The following is a 20,374-nucleotide window of genomic DNA, read 5'->3' as shown; positions in this document are numbered from 1 at the left end:
ACCTCCCTGCTCAGCTAATTTAGCCTCCTAATCCCACAAGCGTGAATGCTCATACACCATGATCTTATTCCTCAGGTCATGGTTGACTCCCTCCTTCTACAAAAACCGTCCATTTTGTACAACTCCTTGGAGTGTCCCTTTATTTGTTAGACAGGATGCTGCCTGATTTATGAATTGTTTAATAAAGCCAATTCAATCTTTAAAGTTTAAAATCAGCCAATTTGATCTTTAAAATCTACAATCAGTTGAATTTGTGTTACTTAATACTTGCAACCAAAGAATCTGAACTAATACAGAGTTGGAGGAAGCAGGGTATCATGAAAACTGGCTCTACTTGCTGGGCAATATAAATGCCCACTAGAGCAGATAAATTTTCTTGAGATAAATTCTATACAAGGGAGCCCCAGCTGAGCACACTTGACTTCAAAAAGGGAAAAGATATCATCTCTTAATAGATACTCCTGATTGCCTTGTACGCCCAGTGAACTCATCCTTCAAGGCTTATTTCCAATGTTGCCCCCTTTGGAGGCCTTCCTTGACACTCCCAGACAACCATCTCTCTCTCCTGTGTTCTAAAAGCTATTTGTATATACTTCTACTATAGCTCTCCTATTTACCTAAGACTCTCTCCTTACAAGACAGTGAATTCTATGAAGGCAGAAATCATATTCTAGTCATCTTCAAGTATTTTCTGACTGTTAATTCAATGCTGGGTACCAAATAAACATTTGTTAAATAAGTAACTGAATATGGAAGAGAATTTGAATTCTAAAATGATCCTCAATCCATGAAAGTTTTACTGCATTATCCTGTGACAAAGTCTCCTATCTTGTTAGGAATGAGAGCTAAATTATACAGACTGCTAACAGTTGCCTCTAGGAAGGTGGGCTTTCAAAAGTCCTCCATTCTCTGTATTACATAGTTCTATGTTCCAATTTTTAGTAACAATAAGTTTCAAAATTATTAAAAAATTTATAAAAATATTGAAAAAATCTAGTTTACTTATACATTTCAAGGGACATGGCTATGATGCACAATGAGGAACATCTGTACAGCATCCCACATTCCTGATGGTGAGATATGCTAGGGAGTAAAAACTTACTGCTTGGGACATGAGTGATTTCCAGTAACTATCAACGATGGCAAATTTCCTGCCTTCCTCTGGCATCTGGGCTATGATGTCCTCCGAGCTGAAGATCGGTTCCAGGTACAGCCAGGTGGCTTGGCATTTCAACCAGGCATCCAAAATTTCCTGCACGCGAACCAGCTTTTCTTCCCACTTCTGTGAATTTAGCATTTCATATCTGAGTCATTAATCTGCCACTCTGCAACACAGGCCCACTGACTGAACAAATTGGATGGATTCATTCATTTATTTGCTCATTCACTTGTTTAGCAAATTCTTATTCAGTATTTGCCCCTATGTTCTGGTCATTGTTCTAGGCAACGTGGATTCAGCAATGAAAGTAACCAACAAGAGTCCTTGCCCTCATGTAGTTCTTTTTCTAGTGGAATAATAATAATAATAATAGGGGCCATAATGCTTACCCTGTGACAAGTGATGGTCTGAGTGCTTTATGTATGTGAAACCAATTAATCCAACATATTTGTAAGGGAGATATTATTATAAATCTCATTTTACAGATGCAGAACAGTTCAAGTAACTTGTCCAAGGTCACACAACAAGAGGTGAAGCCAGAATCTGAACCCAGGCAGTCTGGTTCCAGAGTCTGTGCCCTTAGCTTATGCCATTTCTATAAACAATGAGCAGAGGAGGCCAAACCTGTACCCTTGTGTAGTTTACATTCTAGATTACTCTAGCCCATAAAATACTTTCCAAATGTATTTTTATTCAGTGCATTAAAATCATCTCATCTTCTCTTTTGGCAGACTGTTGCAAAGGCTCAGCGTGCCATATGCTTACTTGGATGGTTATTGCTTTCAATCTTGTGTTATTTATTTTTTCCAATCAGGAAAAACTGAGCTTCTTTGTTAACTGAACTTAAAAACCTTCTCCCTCCCCCAACAAACCCAAAGCTAATGAGACATCACAAACCTTCAACCTCATTCCTCTTACCCGGCATTCTGCTTCTATTGGTTTGATGAATGGAGAGCCACACATGGTCTGGGTCTTTATCACGTGATCATCAAGTAACAGCTGAATGTCATCAACTGTGCACAAGATGCTTGTATCCTGCAAAGAAAGATTTCCTGAGCTGTCAAAACCACAAGACCCCCCACTTTTCATGCTGATCTCCAAAAGCCCCACAGCTCAGATATCCACCCAAGTAGGGCAGAAATCTGTCTCACAGAGGATGGAATTTCTATTTTCTTCCTTCAAAGTGTTCTTTTTTATTTTTAAGATTTTATTTATGAGAGAGAGAGCACACAAGTGGGTGGGGGGTAGAAGGAGAGGGAGAAACAGGCTCCCCACTGAGCAGGGGGCCCAACATGAGGCTGGATCCCAGAACCCCAGGATCACGGCCCTGAGGCAGATGCTTAACTGACTGAGCCACCCAGACAACCTTCCTTGAAAGTTTTCTTAGACATTTATTCTCTACCTCCTTTGCAGAGATCAAATACGATCCCAGCCCATACCTGCAACTAGTATCTGTTGGGGATAGGGTGGGGGAGGGGGAGCATGTTCTATTCCCTTCTCTATATTCCTACTTCCTTGTCTACTTGCTTTGCTGGCAAGCTGATCCTCAGGTAGGATCAACTGCTAATCTGACTGGCCCTTGACCTGTGGTTCCTAAACTGTGTTCCGAGGGGCTCCTGGGCATGGCAGTAAACTCAGCAATTTCATTCTAAAAGGAAATACAAATGTTTTTTTCTTTCAATTTATATGTATTTTTTAAAAAACAGTTGTTGATAGGATACAAATACTTACTAAAGTTGTTTGAACCTAATTACTTCATAAACAAAGCTGTTAGGAATTTCTTTTGGCCCAGGGAGGGGAACTATGAAAAATGTACTAAGACACAAAAGGCACCACAAACAGAAAAAAGTTTGGGAGCTTCTGCCTATACTCTAAGGGGGCCATTTTTTACTAGTTGTTCAGATTACTGTGCCTTGAAGGTCAGAGCTCCTATGAATGGCACTCTTTCTCCTGGGCCACTGTGGTGAGCAAGCTGAGAAGGGTCTGCCCCTCTCTGGCAGGTCTGGCCTTTCTGGCTCTGTTTTCACTTCCTTGAAGCCTACATCTGGATGGTTAAATTGGGGCTAGGATATATTCTCTCATCTACCTTCTACCAGTAGCTCTGCACTGGAAGGTGTGTGTAGCTCTTAATAAAATGATACTGTGACTGACTCCCTTCTGCTGTCAATCCTTGTCTATTAGATGCATCACTCAAAAACTCAGAGAAAGACATGTATCATATGACCTCACTGATATGAGGAATTCTTAATCTCAGGAAACAAACTGAGGGTTGCTGGAGTTGGGGGGAGGTGGGAGGGATGGGGCAGCTGGGTGATAGACATTGGGGAGGGTATGTGCTATGGTGAGCGCTGTGAATTGTGCAAGACTGTTGAATCACAGACCTGTACCTCTGAAACAAATAATGCAATATATGTTAAGAAAAAAAAAAAGAAGAAGAAGAAGATAGCAAGAGGGGAAGAATGAAGGGGGTAAATCGGAGGGGGAGACAAACCATGAGCGATGATGGACTCTGAAAAACAAACTGAAGGTTCTAGAGGGGAGGGGGGTGGGGGGATGGGTTAGCCTGGTGATGGGTATTAAAGAGGGCACATTCTGCGTGAAGCACTGGGTGTTATGCACAAACAATGAATCATGGAACACTACATCAAAAACTAATGATGTAATGTATGGTGATTAACATAACAATAAAAAATTTAAAAAAAAACCCCAACAACTCTTAAGATGGGCCAGGTGCAACTGAGCTGTTCCCAGTTTCCCCAGCTCAACCCCTCACCCCAGCCCAACAGCCTCCAGCAGTATCTAATCCCATCAGGTGGTGTGGCACCAAGCTGCTGGTACCCTTGTTTGCCTGGTCTTGCTGAGAGAGGCCCCAGTTCTTTTCCCTTCCATTGGCTCAGCTCCAGTTCTTATCCACATGAAATCAAGGCATCGTGACCCTTCAAAGTAAAGCAGTGGAGAAGTCACTAAAAGGTAACATGCAGCCTGGGGGACAGGGAGATTCTCAATCTCCACTGCACGTTAGAAAAAACAGGGGTGCCTGAAAAAAAATATATATGTATTTTGTTTTGAGATGCTTTAAGCATTGTTTACCCAGGTATGCTTCTTCTTCTTCTTTTTTTTTTAATAAAGATTTTATTTATTTATTTGACAGAGAGACACAGCGAGAGAGGGAACACAAACAGGGGGAGTGGGAGAGGGAGAAGCAGGCTTCCCGCAGAGCAGGGAGCCCGATGTGGGGCTCGATCCTAGGACCCTGGGATCTGACCTGAGCCGAAGGCAGATGCTTAATGACTGAGCCACCCAGGCGCCCCTACCCAAGTATGCTTCTGAAGGACAGGGGTGGGGAAGCCCTCCCTGGGGGGTGCCAATTCAGCAGTCTTGTTCAGTTCCTTTTCACTGAGAAAGCTTGTTGCTCTGAATCAAAAGCCCTTTCTCATTTAAAAAATGCACCCTTCCTGGGTGCCTGGGTGGCTCAGTCTGTTAAGTGACTGCCTTCAGCTCAGGTCATGATCCTGGAGTCCCTGGATCGAGTCCCGCATCAGGCTCCCAGCTCGGCGGAGAGTCTGCTTCTCCCTCTGACCCTCCCCCCTCTCATGTGCTCTCCCTCTCTCTCATTCTCTCTCTCCCAAATAAATAAATTAAAAAAAATTGTTTAAAAAAATTGCACCCTTCCTGTGGGGCCTGGAAGAAAGAATAACTGGCACATGAAGGCAGATGGGAGGACACAATCTAATGCACAGGACAGTGATTATAGACAAGACCACATTAAAAACTCCGAAGTTGCTAAGAGACTGATCTTAATTGTTCCCACTACAAAAAAGAAATGATAATTATGTGACATCACAGAGCTGCTAGCTAACACTAGGGTGGTGATCATATTGCAATACATAAATGTATCAAATCAACACTTGTGCGCGTTAAACTTATACAATGTTGCATGTCAATTATAGCTCAATAAAAATAAATTACAAAAAAAAAAAGATGTTAGGGATCCTTCCTTCCTGAGCTCTGTTGCAATTCTGAATGACTCCACTCTGTAAGCTACTACATAATAAACGGGCTGCTATCAGGGGGCTGGGCAGTGGGACTGACACTCACAGTGTCCCTGTACTTCATGAAGTTGAATGTCATGTTAACCCAGTCTGACTTCATTTTCTCCAAGTTTTTCTCCAGAGAGTATTCCTTACTGGCAGCTGCACCAATGGGCTCCAGTCTAAAGAGAATACAGCAACAGCAACGTCAACAGGGGGAGGGCAGTGAAAACACAGCAAAGGAGGAATTTCGGTTCACCCTGAAGACAAATTCAAAAGGCCCTTAATTTTACTAAAATGTTTACTATCCAACTCTAAGATGTGCCAGCTAGCTCCAATGTTTCGCAAGGTTTCTTACCCTCTGTGCTAGCAGCCTGTGGGCTGTGTTTTGGGCTGAATTGTTTTTTCCCCCAAAATCATGTGTTGACGTCCTAAACCCCAGTATCCTAGAATGTGAGATTCCCTCTTTGAGACAGGGTCTTTAATGAGGTAGTTCAGTTACTGAGTAACGTATACAGTTGTTGATCACTATATTGTACACCTGAAACTAGTGTAACACTGTGTGTTAACTATACGGGAATTAAAATTTTATTATTTTTTAAATTTTTTATTTAAATTCAATTAGCCAACATACAGTACATCATTAGTTTCAGATGGAGTGTTCAATAATTTATCAGTTGCATGTAACACCCAAAAATTTTACAAAAGAGGTAGTTTAGTTAAAATGAGGTCAGTAGGGTGGGTTCTAATCCAATATGACTGGTGTCCTTATAAGAAAAGGAGATTAAGACAGACAGATGCAGAGGGAAAACCATGTGAGGATACAGGGAGAAGTAGCCTTCTGCAAGCAAAAAAGGGACGCCTCAGAAGAAACCAATTCTGCCAACGCCTTGATCTTGAACTTCCAGCCTCCAGAACTAGGAGAAAATATTTCTGTTGTTTAAACCACCCAGTCATTATAGCAGCCCTAGCAAACTAAGACAGGGTGGATAATTAATTCTTTGTTGGGAGAGAGGGGCTGTCCTGTACATTGTAGGATTTTCAGCAGCATCCCTGGGCTCTACTCACAACATGCCAGTAGCAGACTCCCCGTGTTCCCACCTCTTGTCAGTTGTGGCAACCAAAAATGTCTCCAAATATTGTCAAATGTCTCCTAGTGGGGGTGGGGATGTCCCCAGTTGTGGGGCTCGAACTCACAACCCCAAGATCAAGTCACATGCTCTACCAACTGAACCAGCCAGGTACCCCTGTCCCTACCTTTTTTAAAAACCACTGCTATTTTTCCTGGGTCCACATCTATAGCCTCTCTGTTCCATAGAAAGGGGAAAGACAAGTTCCTTTCTTTTTTGTTTCCACAAGGAGAGTTGGGTCCTAAACTCAGGTGTGGCCTGGGAATTGGGAAGAACCTGGAAGCCAAGTTCTTGGAAGGAGAAGGAGGGATTATTCTCTCTGCCTCAGCACTTGTCTTTCATTGCAAGCCAGACTGCAGAAGAGACAATCTGGTCTTTACAGGAAACCGAAGCCCAGATGAAGCAAGTGGTGTGCCCAGAGCCACACTTGCAGCTGGGGAGTGCTGGTACCAGGTCTAGACACCAGTTCTTCTGGCTTTTAGTCCAATGTTTCTTCCTCCCCCACAATGTGCCTTTTCCTCTCTCCTTGTCAGAAGGAGCAAGAGAATTATTCACATGTAGTCAGCCAAATAGGGCCAACTAAACAGAGCTGAGAACCCTCATACAGCCTCATTCAGAGCAGTGGATGAGGCACATTCCCAAGAATGACTAATCAAGACCTCCACCGCAGGGTCATCATCCTAAATGTGGCCTTCGTGGGAGATGAACACAATGAGTGTGCATGTAGGAAATAATTAATAGTGTGGCTGGCTGTGTGGCCATGACCAAGTCACTTGACAGGCCTTAGGTCCCCATCTGCATACGTCAGGGGTTGTTGGTATAATTAAGTGAAATGTTTGCAACATGCTTTATGACTTATAATTATGCAAATAATTGCACAGGGGAAGGACTAATGAGTTTGGGAGTCCTCGAAGGCCGTCAAGAGTGTGCTTACCCAAATGTGCTTACCCAAATGTGCTAAAGAAATTCATGAACTGTGTGCCATGTGATAAAGCTGCATTAACTATGGGATGGTGGGGCAAAGGGGGACGTCACATCTCACTCACAGGTAGTGGCTGAGAATTTCGATGTTAACTTAGTTCAGGTTACATGCCTTATGTCACAATCCCCACCATAACTCTAATCACCCAGCTACTATTCTTCTTCCCATTTTACAGATAAGGAGACTGAGACACACAGAGGTAAACAACTTAGCCAAGGTGTCACCACATTTGGGTTTGTCACAGTTGAGCCCACTGGCATGGGAAGTGGTAGAGCCGCTGTGTGTTTGCTTGGTTTCTGTCTCCTTAGATGTGTTTATTCTTTAGGCAGTACTGGGTAATGGTTAAGGCTCTGGAATCAGTCAAGTCTGGGCTTAGGTCTTGGTTCTTTCAGTTACTACTGTGACCTCTGGCTGGTTACCTAATCATTCGAATCAACTTATTTCCTCATCTGTAAAACAGGAATAATAATAGTAGCGACAGTATTAGGTTATAGTGATGGAGAAGTTGGTTAATGTTTATTAAATGCTTGGTGCAGCATAAATGTTTAATAGCTGGTATCTCTTAGAAATATCTTAAAGGGGAAGAATGTAGCCTTTTAATGAAATAACTTACACCTGGTAGAAAGGCATGTGTCTCCAGGCCGCTCCTCTAAGAGAGCTTGTAATGGTGGTATTGGGGGATTCAGGTGGCAGGGAGATTTGGGGGTCTGGGAGCACCTTAGATTAGACCTATTATCCCCACAAGAATAGAGAAGGGATTCCAAACTTTGTCATGCATCAGAATTACCTGGAGCAGTGCTGCCCATTTGAAATAAATACCTCACTTTAAAGTTTCCAGGCGCCATATTTTTAAAAAGTAAAAAAGAAACGGGAAATTAATTTTAATAATTTAACAATTTAACACAGTGTATCCAAATTATCATTTCAACATGTTACCAATATTAAAACTTATTAGATATGTATTTTTTTCCCTTAATAAGCCTTTGAAATCCAGCCCTTGTTGATACTTCCAGCATCTCTAGCTCAGAATAGTTTTATTCCAAAGGCTCAGTAGGATACGTGGCTAGTGGCTCCTACACTGGAAGTGCTGACCTGAAAAACTGGTTAAAACACAGACTTCAGGGTCTACACCCAGAATTCGTGATTCAGCAGACTGGGGTGGGGCCTGAGAACATGCATTTCTAACAAGTTCCCAGGTGACGCTGATGCAGCTGGTGTGGGGTCACGCCCAGAGAAGCATGTGTGTTGAGTTAGACCTGAACCCAGCTGTCTAACAGGGACTCTGGTCCAGGAAATACAGCATCTCCCATCCTCTGCCCTGAAGGAGGTGTGGACAAACCATCAGAGTCCTCCGAATATCTGGTCCTAAAAACAACAATTCAAATAGCACCGATTCCTGCACACAGACTCCAGGGGCATTTGGAGAAAAGGAGAAAGCAAGTGAAGAATTCTCTCACTTGACCGTGTTTCTCGGACTCCTAAGGGCTCAGAGTGCCACTCCTGTTTACTGTTGTTTGTTTAAAAGGGGAAACTGAAGCCCAGAAAGGTGGAATGGTTTTACCTGAAGTCACTGAGACCTGGGCTTGGAGCTCAGTTTCCAAGAACTATTTTTTTTTTTTAAATTTCCCTTTGAAATAAAATCTTCGACTCAATTTTCTAGTCACAATCCGTCATCACTGAACTCACTGAAAGTGAGTTTCACCAGTAGCTAGTCACTTGAGGGGGAGGTTACTAAAAACACTTAAGTCACCCTGAACCAGAGGGAGAAAAACAGCCTGATAGGAGGCCAGTCATATCCTGTGGGAAGTCAGATACTCTGACTGAAAAGCTTCCTCAAGTGGGGAAGAGGAGTCTTACTTGTCAACGAATTTGCCGAACCCGTATTCCAGCATATTTGAGAGGCAAGTTGTTTCTGTGGGTTTTATTTCAGAGCCAACAATCTCACTGATCTGCAGAAGAGAGAGGAAAACAAATGTGTATTGTCCAAGGTAGTAGCACCAGTAGATTTTCCATGGTGATGGAAATGTTCTATTCTGCGCCATCCCTTACAGTAGCTGCCAGTCACATTTGACCATTGAACCCTGGAAATGTGGCCAGTGTGACTGAAGAACTGATTTTTAATTTTTATTTTGTTTTACTTAAATTTAAATAGCTGTGTAAATAAGCTAGTGGCTATTGAATTGGATGGTGCAGGTCTAAAAATGTGGGAGGCAGCCTAGGGGCCACATTGCATTCTATCTGGTTTACTAGGGATCACTGCCCACCAGCACTTGCCTCGTGCCAACTTGTGAGCACCCTGTGGGGTGGAACCGGATCTGGTTTGTTTTTGTGCTCCCAGAGCCTAGTGCAAAGTCTGGTCTATGACAGAAGCTGAAGTAAGTGTTTGTTGAGTAAAAGGAGAGAGTCATGAGTACATGGGATAGGCAGACCCCCCAATTCTGCGATCTGAGGATGCTGGGAAGGGAGGAAACCTCTGCCCAAATATCTTCCTTTCCACCCCAGCATGCTAAATTGTTGGAATGGTTAGCACTCATTGTGCCCATGACTTTGGTGTAAATACTACCCCAAGCTTATTTTTTTTAAGTGAAAATATCCCTGAGGGAGGTCTCACGTGAAGTCTCTGATGGATTTGAACACTTCTCTCAAGGACTGAGAGATCTGGGGAGGATGAGGGTTCCATGCACTCAAGAGGAGTAGGAGGACCTGAAGGAAAATGAGGCTCTAGGAGAAACCTCACCTACTGCCCCATTTTGTCTCTGTCCAGCCCCAGGAGGACTATGGGATGTCTGAGCAAGAAGGAATATGAGAGCTAGGGCCTGTTCTATCTTATTTAGCCATGTGTCCCTAGGACTGGCATTTAATAAGCATCAGTAACTATGGAATGAAAGCGGGGCCCGAGGACACCTGGAGGACCCCTAAGATAATGGAAATCATAGAATTAACATTTATTGAGGGCCGCTATGAAGTAGGCAGTGTTTTAAGAACCTTATTCACTTATTTCATCCCCCCAAAATGACGTGGAAGATACTAATGTATTATTATTCCTGTTTTACACATAAGGAAACTGAGACAAAGAAAATAAGTATCTTGTCCAAGACCATCCAGCTAATAAATGGCAGAATTGGGATTTGGACCCAGTTCTGACTAAAAAGCTCTTCTCCATCCTATCTAGTGGGTCTCTCAGGTCTTCTATATATAGTTGTGAGTGTTATACACTGCATAACTCTAAAAAATACATTTCACACCGTGGTTCACAAAAACTGCATTCCCTAGAGTTGTGGAGTGTACAACCTGCACAACTGTTCCTGGTGACCCTGGACTTTGATTTATTCTCTAATACCTGAAAGTACACAGGTACTTTCATACTCTCTCTAGGATTAGAGAGAGAACACATACTCTCTCTAGGATTAAATGACATAACTATACAAAGGACTTGGCATAGTACTTGGCCCATAGGAAGGACTCAGAGATTGGTAGTTTTGTGTTTTTTTAATTGCTTTTGTTAATTACAGAGACTAACAAAGCATCTGGTTTTCTAATTCGAAGAGAATGAGAGAGAGAGAATTGGTTGCTCTGTCCAATATGGAGCCACTAGCTTCTTGTGGCTATTGAGTACTTGAAATGTGACTAGCCCAAACTGAGATGTGCTCTAAGTGTGAAAGCATACCACATTTCAAGAACTTAGTATGAACAATGTGAGATCACATTAACATTTTTATATTGATTACCTATTGAATAATAATATTTTGAATATGTTTGGTTAAATAAAATATATTCATAAAATTTATTTCTCCCCTTTGTGCTTTTTTTTTAATGTGGCTACAAGAAACTTCAAAATTGGACGTATGGCTTGTATTACTTTCTTTGGGCAGCATTGTCCTAGAGGGCCAGCTTTGGTACACATCAGTGTGGTTTCCTCTTAAGGTCAAACATCACCCTGTTCCATCTTGTTTTAGACCACAGTAGCAACCTTTTTGCTGCTATCTTTGCCCCAAACTGAGGGACTAGCCCTTCCTGCCTAAGTTCTGGGAAATGGTCAGAAACCACAGCACAGCTGCCCCACACCCCATGTCCCTGGAAGATCCATCCTGTAGCCTTAAAGAGCTAGAGGTGGTTTAACCTTCAGAGTCCCTTGCCAGAGGCAGAATCTGTGCAAATGGATTTCCTGAGTTATGCATCAGGGCAAAGAATGGCTTCCCCAGGCCAGTGGCTATCACCGGGGTGGCCTGTGGTTTGACCTACAGTGCAGGCATGAAGGGGCTCTGAGTGGGGGCAGCCCTGTGTGTATCTGGTGACCTCTCTCCTTTCTGAGCTCACTTTTAACTGTTCAGGCCACTGGGTTTCCACTTTAGGGGCTCATTACTCAGGAGCTACCATCCTGGGGCTATAGTCCACTGTTATCTATGGCATACTATCCCCTTTAACCCGATATTTCTTGTCCCATTTCCCCCAGTCAAACAGATCTAGATTCCAATTCCCTCTCTTACCACTTACTAGCCACATGACAATTTATTTACTCTCTCTAAGCCTCAGTTTTCTTATAATCTGTGAAATGCAGACAATGATAGTCCCTGCTTCAAAGGGTTGCTGGGAGGATAAAATGAGGGAATCCACACAAAGTCTACAACACAATACCTAGTTCATAGTTGGTATTCAATATGTTCGAGCTATTACTGATATTGCTCTTTTAATTCTAAGGATTTTTTCCAATCTGTCCATCCGAGTGATCTGTAAATGAGAATTATGAATGTCTAGGAATGGTTGGGATTTTTAAAGTGCCCACATGTGAGAACAGTGTTATCACAGGGAAAGCACCAGGTAGAGAAGACTGCCTTCCGAGTCTCCTGGGAGGGTTGTTTAAATGTGCCACTGACCAGGGCACTTTCTTTAAGTGTCATCTCATGGAGAGACCTAGCACTACCAAAGGCCACTTGCCTATCCAACCTCCCCAGCCCTCCAAATGGGTCAAAGCTCTAGTAAGGCTAGGTCCATGGGGAGAGGCACCCTATGAGCACCTGTAAGTGGGGGCAGCTGTCCCAGGGCAGACCCCTCTGCTGGGGCAGTGCAAGACCAGAAGTGTACTCAGGTGACCTCTTCCCTGCCCTCCTTTATATCCTTTGCTTAGGTGTTGAGCTTCAAGGCTTTCTGGGAAATTAAAAGCAGTTCCTTTTTACAGAAAACTCCAGAATCTCTCACGTATCAAGATCTCTGTATTCCCAGAAAGATCAAAATGCTCCTAGCTCAGACTTCATTCTCTGAAAGGTAATGGATGTGTGCTCTCAGATTGGGTCCTTCCAGAGACTTGTCCTACAGTCTTGTGCATGGTTTCCAGAGAAGAATTCCAGGCCAAATCGTAGAGAAAGCTGCCTATGGAGAGCCAGTCTCATCTCCACCTCCACACAGAGCAACTCCTCGGTAGAGGACATTTCAAGGCCATTGCTAGCCCTTGAATATGATGATTATTTTAGAAACACAGTGAGTTTTCTTTTTTCTGCTTAGTGTTCACACCGCACTTATCACCCTCACACTTGGCTGCTTATAAAAGTCCCAACTATTTTTAGGGAGAATATTTATTATTCTCATTTATAGACTCAAAGGGCTGAAAGAAGAGTGAAATGTTATTTCTGAACATAGCCTGTTGGACAATGAGGCTCTACAGTAGTCAGCGCAAGCAGAAACCATCTGGCATTGTCAGGAGGCCCCTGGAAAAGGTGTGGCTTTCTCTTTTGTCTGTCCTAGGTCAAGGGACAAATCAAGGTCCCTCCCACTGTAATTCAATGCCCTTATCACCCTTTAGGACCCTGAGCAGCCATTTGCTTAGGTAGGCTGACCAGGAGAGACTTTGTGGCCGCTGGCTGGAGCAATACTCAACCATCAGCAATGGGGTCCCCAAAGAAAAGGGTCAACCTGTTAATGTGAAGAGGCAGGCATTTCACCCCCTATTCTGCCTGTTCCCTCCCCCCTCCCATTACTGCCCCTTTAGTCTCAAGTAGATTCTCCCTTTCAGAAAGGAGAAGCTTGACCCAGTATTGGTTCCTGCCTTCCAAAGGGCTACCAGAACGAGGCAGAGATTGGTATGGATTGGGCTGGGTAGGGGTGGATGGTGACAGGGACCTGTTGCCAGTGCCGGTCCTTCATTCCTGGGTTGCAGGAGATGCTGAGGATGGGGATGTGCTGCTTGAATTTGTCAATCTTGACTTTCACATTCTCTGCTAACCGCCTGGGTGCAGGTACATCAGCTAGGGTCTTGGTCAATTTATATATCGTTCTCCACATATTCCCTATTTCCTCAGAGATCTCCTCAGCATTCAGCAAAAAGAGGGGTCCTGAAATAGAAAACATGGGATGAGGGAACGGTCAGACCCACCAAGTGGATGTTAGTCATGTGCACCTTTAAGTCCCTGAAATTAGAATGGTGCCTATGGTATGGATACTGGAACAGGCACAGCCTTTGGAGTTGAGTCTGGATCTGAACGCTCCCCTTAGCCAATGAAACCCTGGGGGTGTTTTCCTGAACTTTTCTAAGCCTCAACAGTGCTACCTATGATACAGGGGTAATAATGGTCACCCTAGTAGGTGATCGTGAACATTAAGTGAGCTAAGGGGCAAACACAGTATCTGGCATGTAATGCAAGTGCAGTTAGGGAACTGACTGTTAGCGGTGGTTGTAGATGCTATTATAGAAGCAGTAAAGATGTTCCACAAATGCTGTGAAATACTGACAATTGGGGGATGGGGGAGTTCTTCGTACAGCTCTGGCAATTTTTATGTAAGTTTGAATTATCTTAAGATTTTTTTTTTAAAAACAAAGAATGACCCCTCATTTTTAAAAAAGCACTCCAAAATATTAATTTCCTTCTCCTCCTTTCCTTCATAGGGATCTTCCAGCATTTGGGTTTCACATTCAGTCAAAATCCTTCCATGCTGCTGCTTTCTTCCCCTTGGACATTTCAAATCGGTATGAACTCTTGCATCATGATATTGCAAATTTACTCAGAAACATTTTTCTTTCATGGCTACCGAGACTAAATAAAGCCTTGTTAATTTCACATGCTTCGTCAGCCTGACGTTTTTGAAGTAACTAATCAAAAATTAAAACTTTTTGAAAAGAAAAAGAGAAATGTACGTAGTGTCCAGGCAATATATAAAAACACATACATCATGTCCAGTTTGGGTTTTTCATGGGAATGCAAGGCTGGTTTAATATGTGAAAAATCAAACAATGTAATAAACTATATATATATATAGTTTATTTAAAGATTTTTATTTATTTGAGAGAGAGAGACAGAATGAGAGAGAGACAGAGAGAGAGCATGAGAGGGGGGAGGGTCAGAGGGAGAAGCAGACTCCCTGCTAAGCAGGGAACCCGATGTGGGACTTGATCCTGGGACGCCAGGATCATGATCAGAGCTGAAGGCAGATGCTTAACCGACTGAGCCACCCAGATGCCCCTGTAATAAACTATATTAACAGTCTAAAAAAAGAAAATCACATGATAATATCAATTGATGCGGAAAAAGCATCTGACACAACTCAGTATTCATTCATGATAAAAACCTCTAAACCAACTAGGAATAGAAAGGAGCTTACTAAGTTTGATAAACGGCATCTAGGAAAAGCCTATACTACCACTATACTCTAGTATACTGGAAATATGCATAGCTTTTTACACATCGATCATACCACAATAAAGTGGTTTTAAAAAACCAAAACAAAACCAAACAAATCTCTAATAGTTAATGATGAAAGACGGAATACTTTTTCCCTAAGATGAGGAACAAGGCAAAGATTTTCACTCTTTTAACTCCTAATCAACATCACAAAGTCCTAGACAGTATGATGAGGCATGAGAAAGAAATAGGAGGCACAAAGACTGGAAAAGAAGAAATAAAATGTCTTAATTTTCCAAATGTCATGATTGTTTATATAGATGATCCAAGAAATCTAAAGAATAGCAATAGCTGGGGCGCCTGGGTAGCTCAGTCAGTTGAGCGTTGGACTCTTGATTTGGCTTGTCATGACCTTGGGGTCATGGGACTGAGCCCCACATTGGGCTCTGCTCTCAGTAGGGAGTCTGTTTGAGGATTCTCTCTCTCCATCTCTCTGTCTGCCCCTCCCCCTGCTCAAATGTGTGTGTGCTTTCTATCTCAAATAAACAATTAAAAAAAATAAAAAACAGCAATAACAAATCTTTGCATGAGAGCAAAAACACTGTAACAAAAATGAAAAGACATGATGGATCTATTAGTAGACTGGACACAGGTGAGGAAAGAATCTTTGAGCTTGAGGATATATCATTAGAAACTTCCAAAATTAAAAAGAAAAAAAGATGGGGAAAAAATGGAACAGAATGGCTAAGAACTGTGGGATAACTACAAGATGTATAACATACAGTAATGGTAATACCAGAAGGAGAATAAAGAGAAAAGAACAGAAAAAATATTTGAAGCAATGACTGAGAATTTCCCCCAAATTAATGTCAGATACTAAACCACAGATCCAGGATAAATGCCAAAAACTACACCTAAACATATTATATTCAAACCGTAGAAAATCAAATCTAAAGAAAAAACTTGAAAAAAGCCAGGGCAGGGGGAAACCACTATACTTTTAGAGGAGCAAAGATAAGCATTACATTCCCCTTCTCCTCAGAAACCACACAAACAAGAAGAGAGTGGAATGAAATTAAAGCATTGAGAGAAAAAAACTCACCAACCTTAAAATTCTCTATCCTGAGAAATTATTGTTCTAAAGTGAAGGAGCAACAAATACTTTCTCAGACAAACAAACTGAGGGAATTTGTTGCCAGTAGACCTACCTTGCAAGAAATGTTAAAAGAAGTTCTTGAAAGAAGGAAAAGGATTTGTCAGAAACTCAGACTTATGTAAAGAAATGAAGAGCATTAGAGGAGTAAGTGAAGGTAAAATAAATACTTTTATTTTTCTTATTCTTAGCTGATCTAATAGTAACAGTTTGTTCAAAATAACACTAGCAACAGTATGTTTGATGATTAGTTTATATACAGATGAAATGAATAACAGAAATGACACAACAGATGGAAGAAAGAAATTAGGGATACTTTACTATTATAAGACACTTTTGAAATAAAGTTATATATATTAAATATAGCCCAGCAATCTACTCCTGGGCATTTACCCCAGAGGAATGAAAACTTAATGTCAACATGAAAATTCATGCATGAATGTTTACAACAGCTGTATTCATAACAGCCAAAAACTGGAAACAGCCCAAATATCCACCAATGGGTAAATGGGTAAACAAACTGGTATATCCCTGCAATGGAATACTACCCAGCATGAAAGGGAAGGACCAATGGTTATAACCAATAACTTGGATGAATCTCAAAGTAGTCGTCAAAACAAGCACTCTCAAAAGGTTACACACTGTATCATTCCATTTATATAACAATCTCAAAAAGAGGAAACCATTTAACAATGAACAGCTCAACAATGCCAGGTCCTCTGGCTGGGGGTAGAGTGTGACTACAGAGCGGGCAGTACAAGAAATTTTACTGAACTGATGAAACTTCTGCTTTCTGACTGTGGTGAATCTATATATGTGTTAACATTTATAGAACTATATGCCAAAAATGTCCTTTTTGCTGTGTATGAATTTAAAATTAAAAAATTAAATGCAAAAAAATTTTAATACAATATCTCTAATAAAAAGACTTGGTAAGCTATAAATATTTCCCTAACATCATAAAAATTTTGTATCTCAAACCAACAAAAAGCATCATGTTTAAGGTGACACTCTGCAAGAGCTCTCATTAAAATCACGAATAAGATGAGGGTGCCCATTATTACCACTGTTTATTTTGGAAGTGCTAGTCAACACAGAACAGTGAGTAAAAAAGGGGGTATACAAATAAATAAATAAGGTAAAATATTATAATTGTATAGATATGACTGATTACTTGGAAAAATTAAGAGCACCAGTGAAAATGAAAATTTTTTAAATGAAAAAGAAAATACCAATTTAAATATAAGTCAGCAAATAAAAATAAAAATAAATTGGCAAAAACAGTTTTCAAAGCTATTATTCCCAGGTTCGTTAAGGGTGTGAAGAATGGGCACTCTTAAGTACTGATAGAAGGGTAATAAATTAAAACATAACTTTTCTGGAAGACAGTTAACAACAAGTTTTTAAAATCCTAATAATTTTGGGGGCACCTGGGTGGCTCAGTTGTTAAGCGTCTGCCTTTGGCTCAGGTCATGATCCCAGGGTCATGGGATCGAGCCCACGTTGGGCTCCCTGCTCTGCGGGAAGCCTGCTTCTCCCTCTCCCACTTCCCCCTGCTTGTGTTCCTTCTCTTGCTGTGTCTCTCTCTGTCAAATAAATAAAATCTTTAAAAAAAAAATAAATAAAATCCTAATAATTTTCATCACATGATCCTTGATCTAGCCATTTCACTTTTGGGAATTTAGCCTAAGAAAATGATCATAATTGCATGCATTAAACTGATGACAAAGATGTTCACCACAGTTGTGCTTATAACACCGAAGTGCCAGAAGCAAACTGCAGGCTCAGCTCTAAGGGTCTCAGAGTTTGTCCTCTGCTCATATACACTCTCCCCAGGTGACATCACTCATGGCTTTTAATTGTAATCTACACTCAATTATTCCCCAATATAAGTTGCCCCCCAAACATATAACTTAACTGCAGGCTGATATACTCAGCTGCTAATTAATATTCCCATTTGGGTGTTTGCAGACACCTTGAACTTGGTATATTCAAGCTGATGGGTCTTTTTTCCCCCATAAATCTGTCACTTCTCTTGTTCAGTGATGGCAATATCTACCAAATTGCCTGGACCAATAATCTGGATGTCACCCTAGGTTCTTCCCTCTCCCTCCCTGACCCCTGCCCCATATCAGATCATCATTAAGTCCTGTTGACTTTACCCCCTCCATTTCTCTCTAGTCTCCAGGATCTAGAGAAAAGGAGTAGTTTACAGATGTCTGTGGCACTCTGGCCTTTCTTAAAGCAGCACAGTGGTGGAAAGGCCATCTTATTCTCCCTACCCCCTCTGCCTCTCTGCAATCTATGGCTCTGGGTGGCTGCCTCTTCTATTATACCGTGGCACAATGGGTCTGGCTCTTCAAACCCCACTTTCCATCATTATCACATCAGAAAAATTTGACTGTGTGGCTGCGTTAATCCAGAGTATAAGAATATGATTAAAAAAAAATCTAGCTTAAATCTGAAGTCCAAATCCTGTTCTAGAACTGGCTGTGTTGGGTCCACTACCCCATCATCCACCATGTCCCAGTAGACTGAGCCTGGAGTGTACCATTCATCCACTCCTCTGACTTGATGCTGAACTCGTATGTCGTCAGCCATAGCTGCTCATAAGGCACTTTGTTGGTCATCAAGGCTTGCAGGAGAGGGAAGGTACTCTTCTCCTTTTCCAACAGTTCCTCCTCCTTATTGATCAGCTGCAGGGCAAAAGGGGGTGCTGTTTATTGGGCAGCTGGTTTTCTGAACCCTAAAGGCCACCATAGCAAATTCCTCAGTGCTTTGAAAACCAAGCTGAGGAAAATGTAAATTCATCTGGAGAGCGAGAGAGGAAAATAAGACATGGACTCAAGTAAGAAAGTCCCTCTGGGTTACCTCTGAGAGCTGTGACAGCTAAGATCTAGCTGGATGAAACTCGAGGATAATTTGCTACTTGCTCCATCATCTTTGATCCTATTCTGTCAAATCCATATCCCCATGTTCACAATTTTCGTATATACTTTAGCTGTTTACATGATGCCTCCCCTTCTTATGCTGACTTGCCTCAAAAATAAGAACTTTAATGGTTAAAGAACTTACTCGTTGACCTTCAGCAATTTACTTAGCTTTTCCAAGCCTTAGTTCTCTTATTTTAAATAGAGATAAATGGGGACAATAACAGTACCCACCCCAAACGTTTGTTATGGGTATGAAGGGATATATCGCATAAGAAGCCCTTTGTACATTGTTGAGCATATAAGAAATACTCAATGTATGTGAGCAATTATTTTACTGTAATTTCTTTTTTGTGTACTCAATGACTAACAAAAATCTGGTATAATGTAGGGTTGTAAGAAAAGGTAGTTGAAAGCGCCAATGAAAGAATTGGTCAATTCACCAATCAATACTATCCACCTGACAGGTGATGTTAGGAAAACCCAAAATCAAGAAGCAGAACCAACAGGGTAGGACAGTCATAAGTCTCCAACCCCAGGCCCCGAGACCCCAAACCTCAAATTCCATCAGTGCTTGATCTAGGTTCTTTGAAAGCTCATTAAGCTTTTCAACATTGTTCTTCATTTCTTCTGTGCTCATCACTTCACGTTTCCTAAACCCTTCCAGTTCCTTGTTGTAGCCTTCAAGTTGCGTCTCAAATTCTGAGCACCTAAAAGCAAAGAACAGCCCAATCACACCTGGACTTTCCACTTTCGATATTCAAAATATCAGCAATTTCTCACCCATATTCAAGCCTGGGGAGAATCTGATTTTCTGGTGCATGATATATATACATACACACACATATATATATATATTACTTAAAATCCTACCTCCCAAAGATGTCTGGTGTGACCCTATTGACAGTTAAACATTTCCAGATGTTTACCTGTATGGGTAAATATATATGTGTGCATATATATGAAATCTATATAATACCTATTCTATACACATATAAAATGTATGTATATATATATATTATTCAGTCATCCATTAGATATTTATTATTAAGGGCTTGATACATTCCAAGGACTGCCCTAGGCATCAGGGAAACATTTGTGATATACACTATTAAGCTCCCTATCCTCACGGAGCTTGTATTTTAGTCTGGGGAGACCTAGATAAGAAACACATGGATTGGGGCACCTGGGTGGTTCAGTCAGTTAAGCGTCTGCCTTTGGCTCAGGTCATGATCCCAGGGTCCTGGGATGGAGCTCTGTGTCGGGCTCCCTGCTCTGCAGAAACCCTGCTTCTCCCTCTCCTGCTCACCCTGCTTGTGTTCCCTCTCTCGCTGTGTCTCTCTCTGTCAAATAAATAAATAAAATCTTTTAAAAAAAAG

General features: G+C 41.6%; 1 protein-coding gene across 3 annotated transcripts in view; it reads right to left on the bottom strand.

Annotated features, from left to right (window-relative positions):
* The window catches only part of DNAH3 (dynein axonemal heavy chain 3), a 180,099-nt gene that overhangs the window by 114,236 nt on the left and 45,489 nt on the right, over positions 1–20,374 (bottom strand). For all 3 annotated transcript variants that reach the window (XM_088029049.1, XM_088029048.1, XM_028095231.2), the window contains 7 exons: positions 19,552–19,705; positions 18,617–18,761; positions 13,417–13,628; positions 9,160–9,251; positions 5,258–5,372; positions 2,078–2,194; positions 1,103–1,282 (listed from right to left, as the gene is read on the bottom strand). In XM_088029049.1, coding sequence (XP_087885175.1) covers positions 1,103–1,282; positions 2,078–2,194; positions 5,258–5,372; positions 9,160–9,251; positions 13,417–13,628; positions 18,617–18,761; positions 19,552–19,705 — 1,015 coding nt within the window. The remainder of the gene's footprint in view (positions 1–1,102; positions 1,283–2,077; positions 2,195–5,257; positions 5,373–9,159; positions 9,252–13,416; positions 13,629–18,616; positions 18,762–19,551; positions 19,706–20,374) is intronic.

The sequence above is a fragment of the Eumetopias jubatus genome, unplaced genomic scaffold (genome assembly GCF_037043125.1).
Source record: "Eumetopias jubatus isolate StellerSeaLion01/CBP00866 unplaced genomic scaffold, mEumJub1_p1.0 scaffold_12, whole genome shotgun sequence".
NCBI lineage: Eukaryota > Metazoa > Chordata > Mammalia > Carnivora > Otariidae > Eumetopias > Eumetopias jubatus.
Note: the sequence above shows the minus strand (reverse complement) of the source record. Positions and strands in the feature narration are given on the sequence as shown.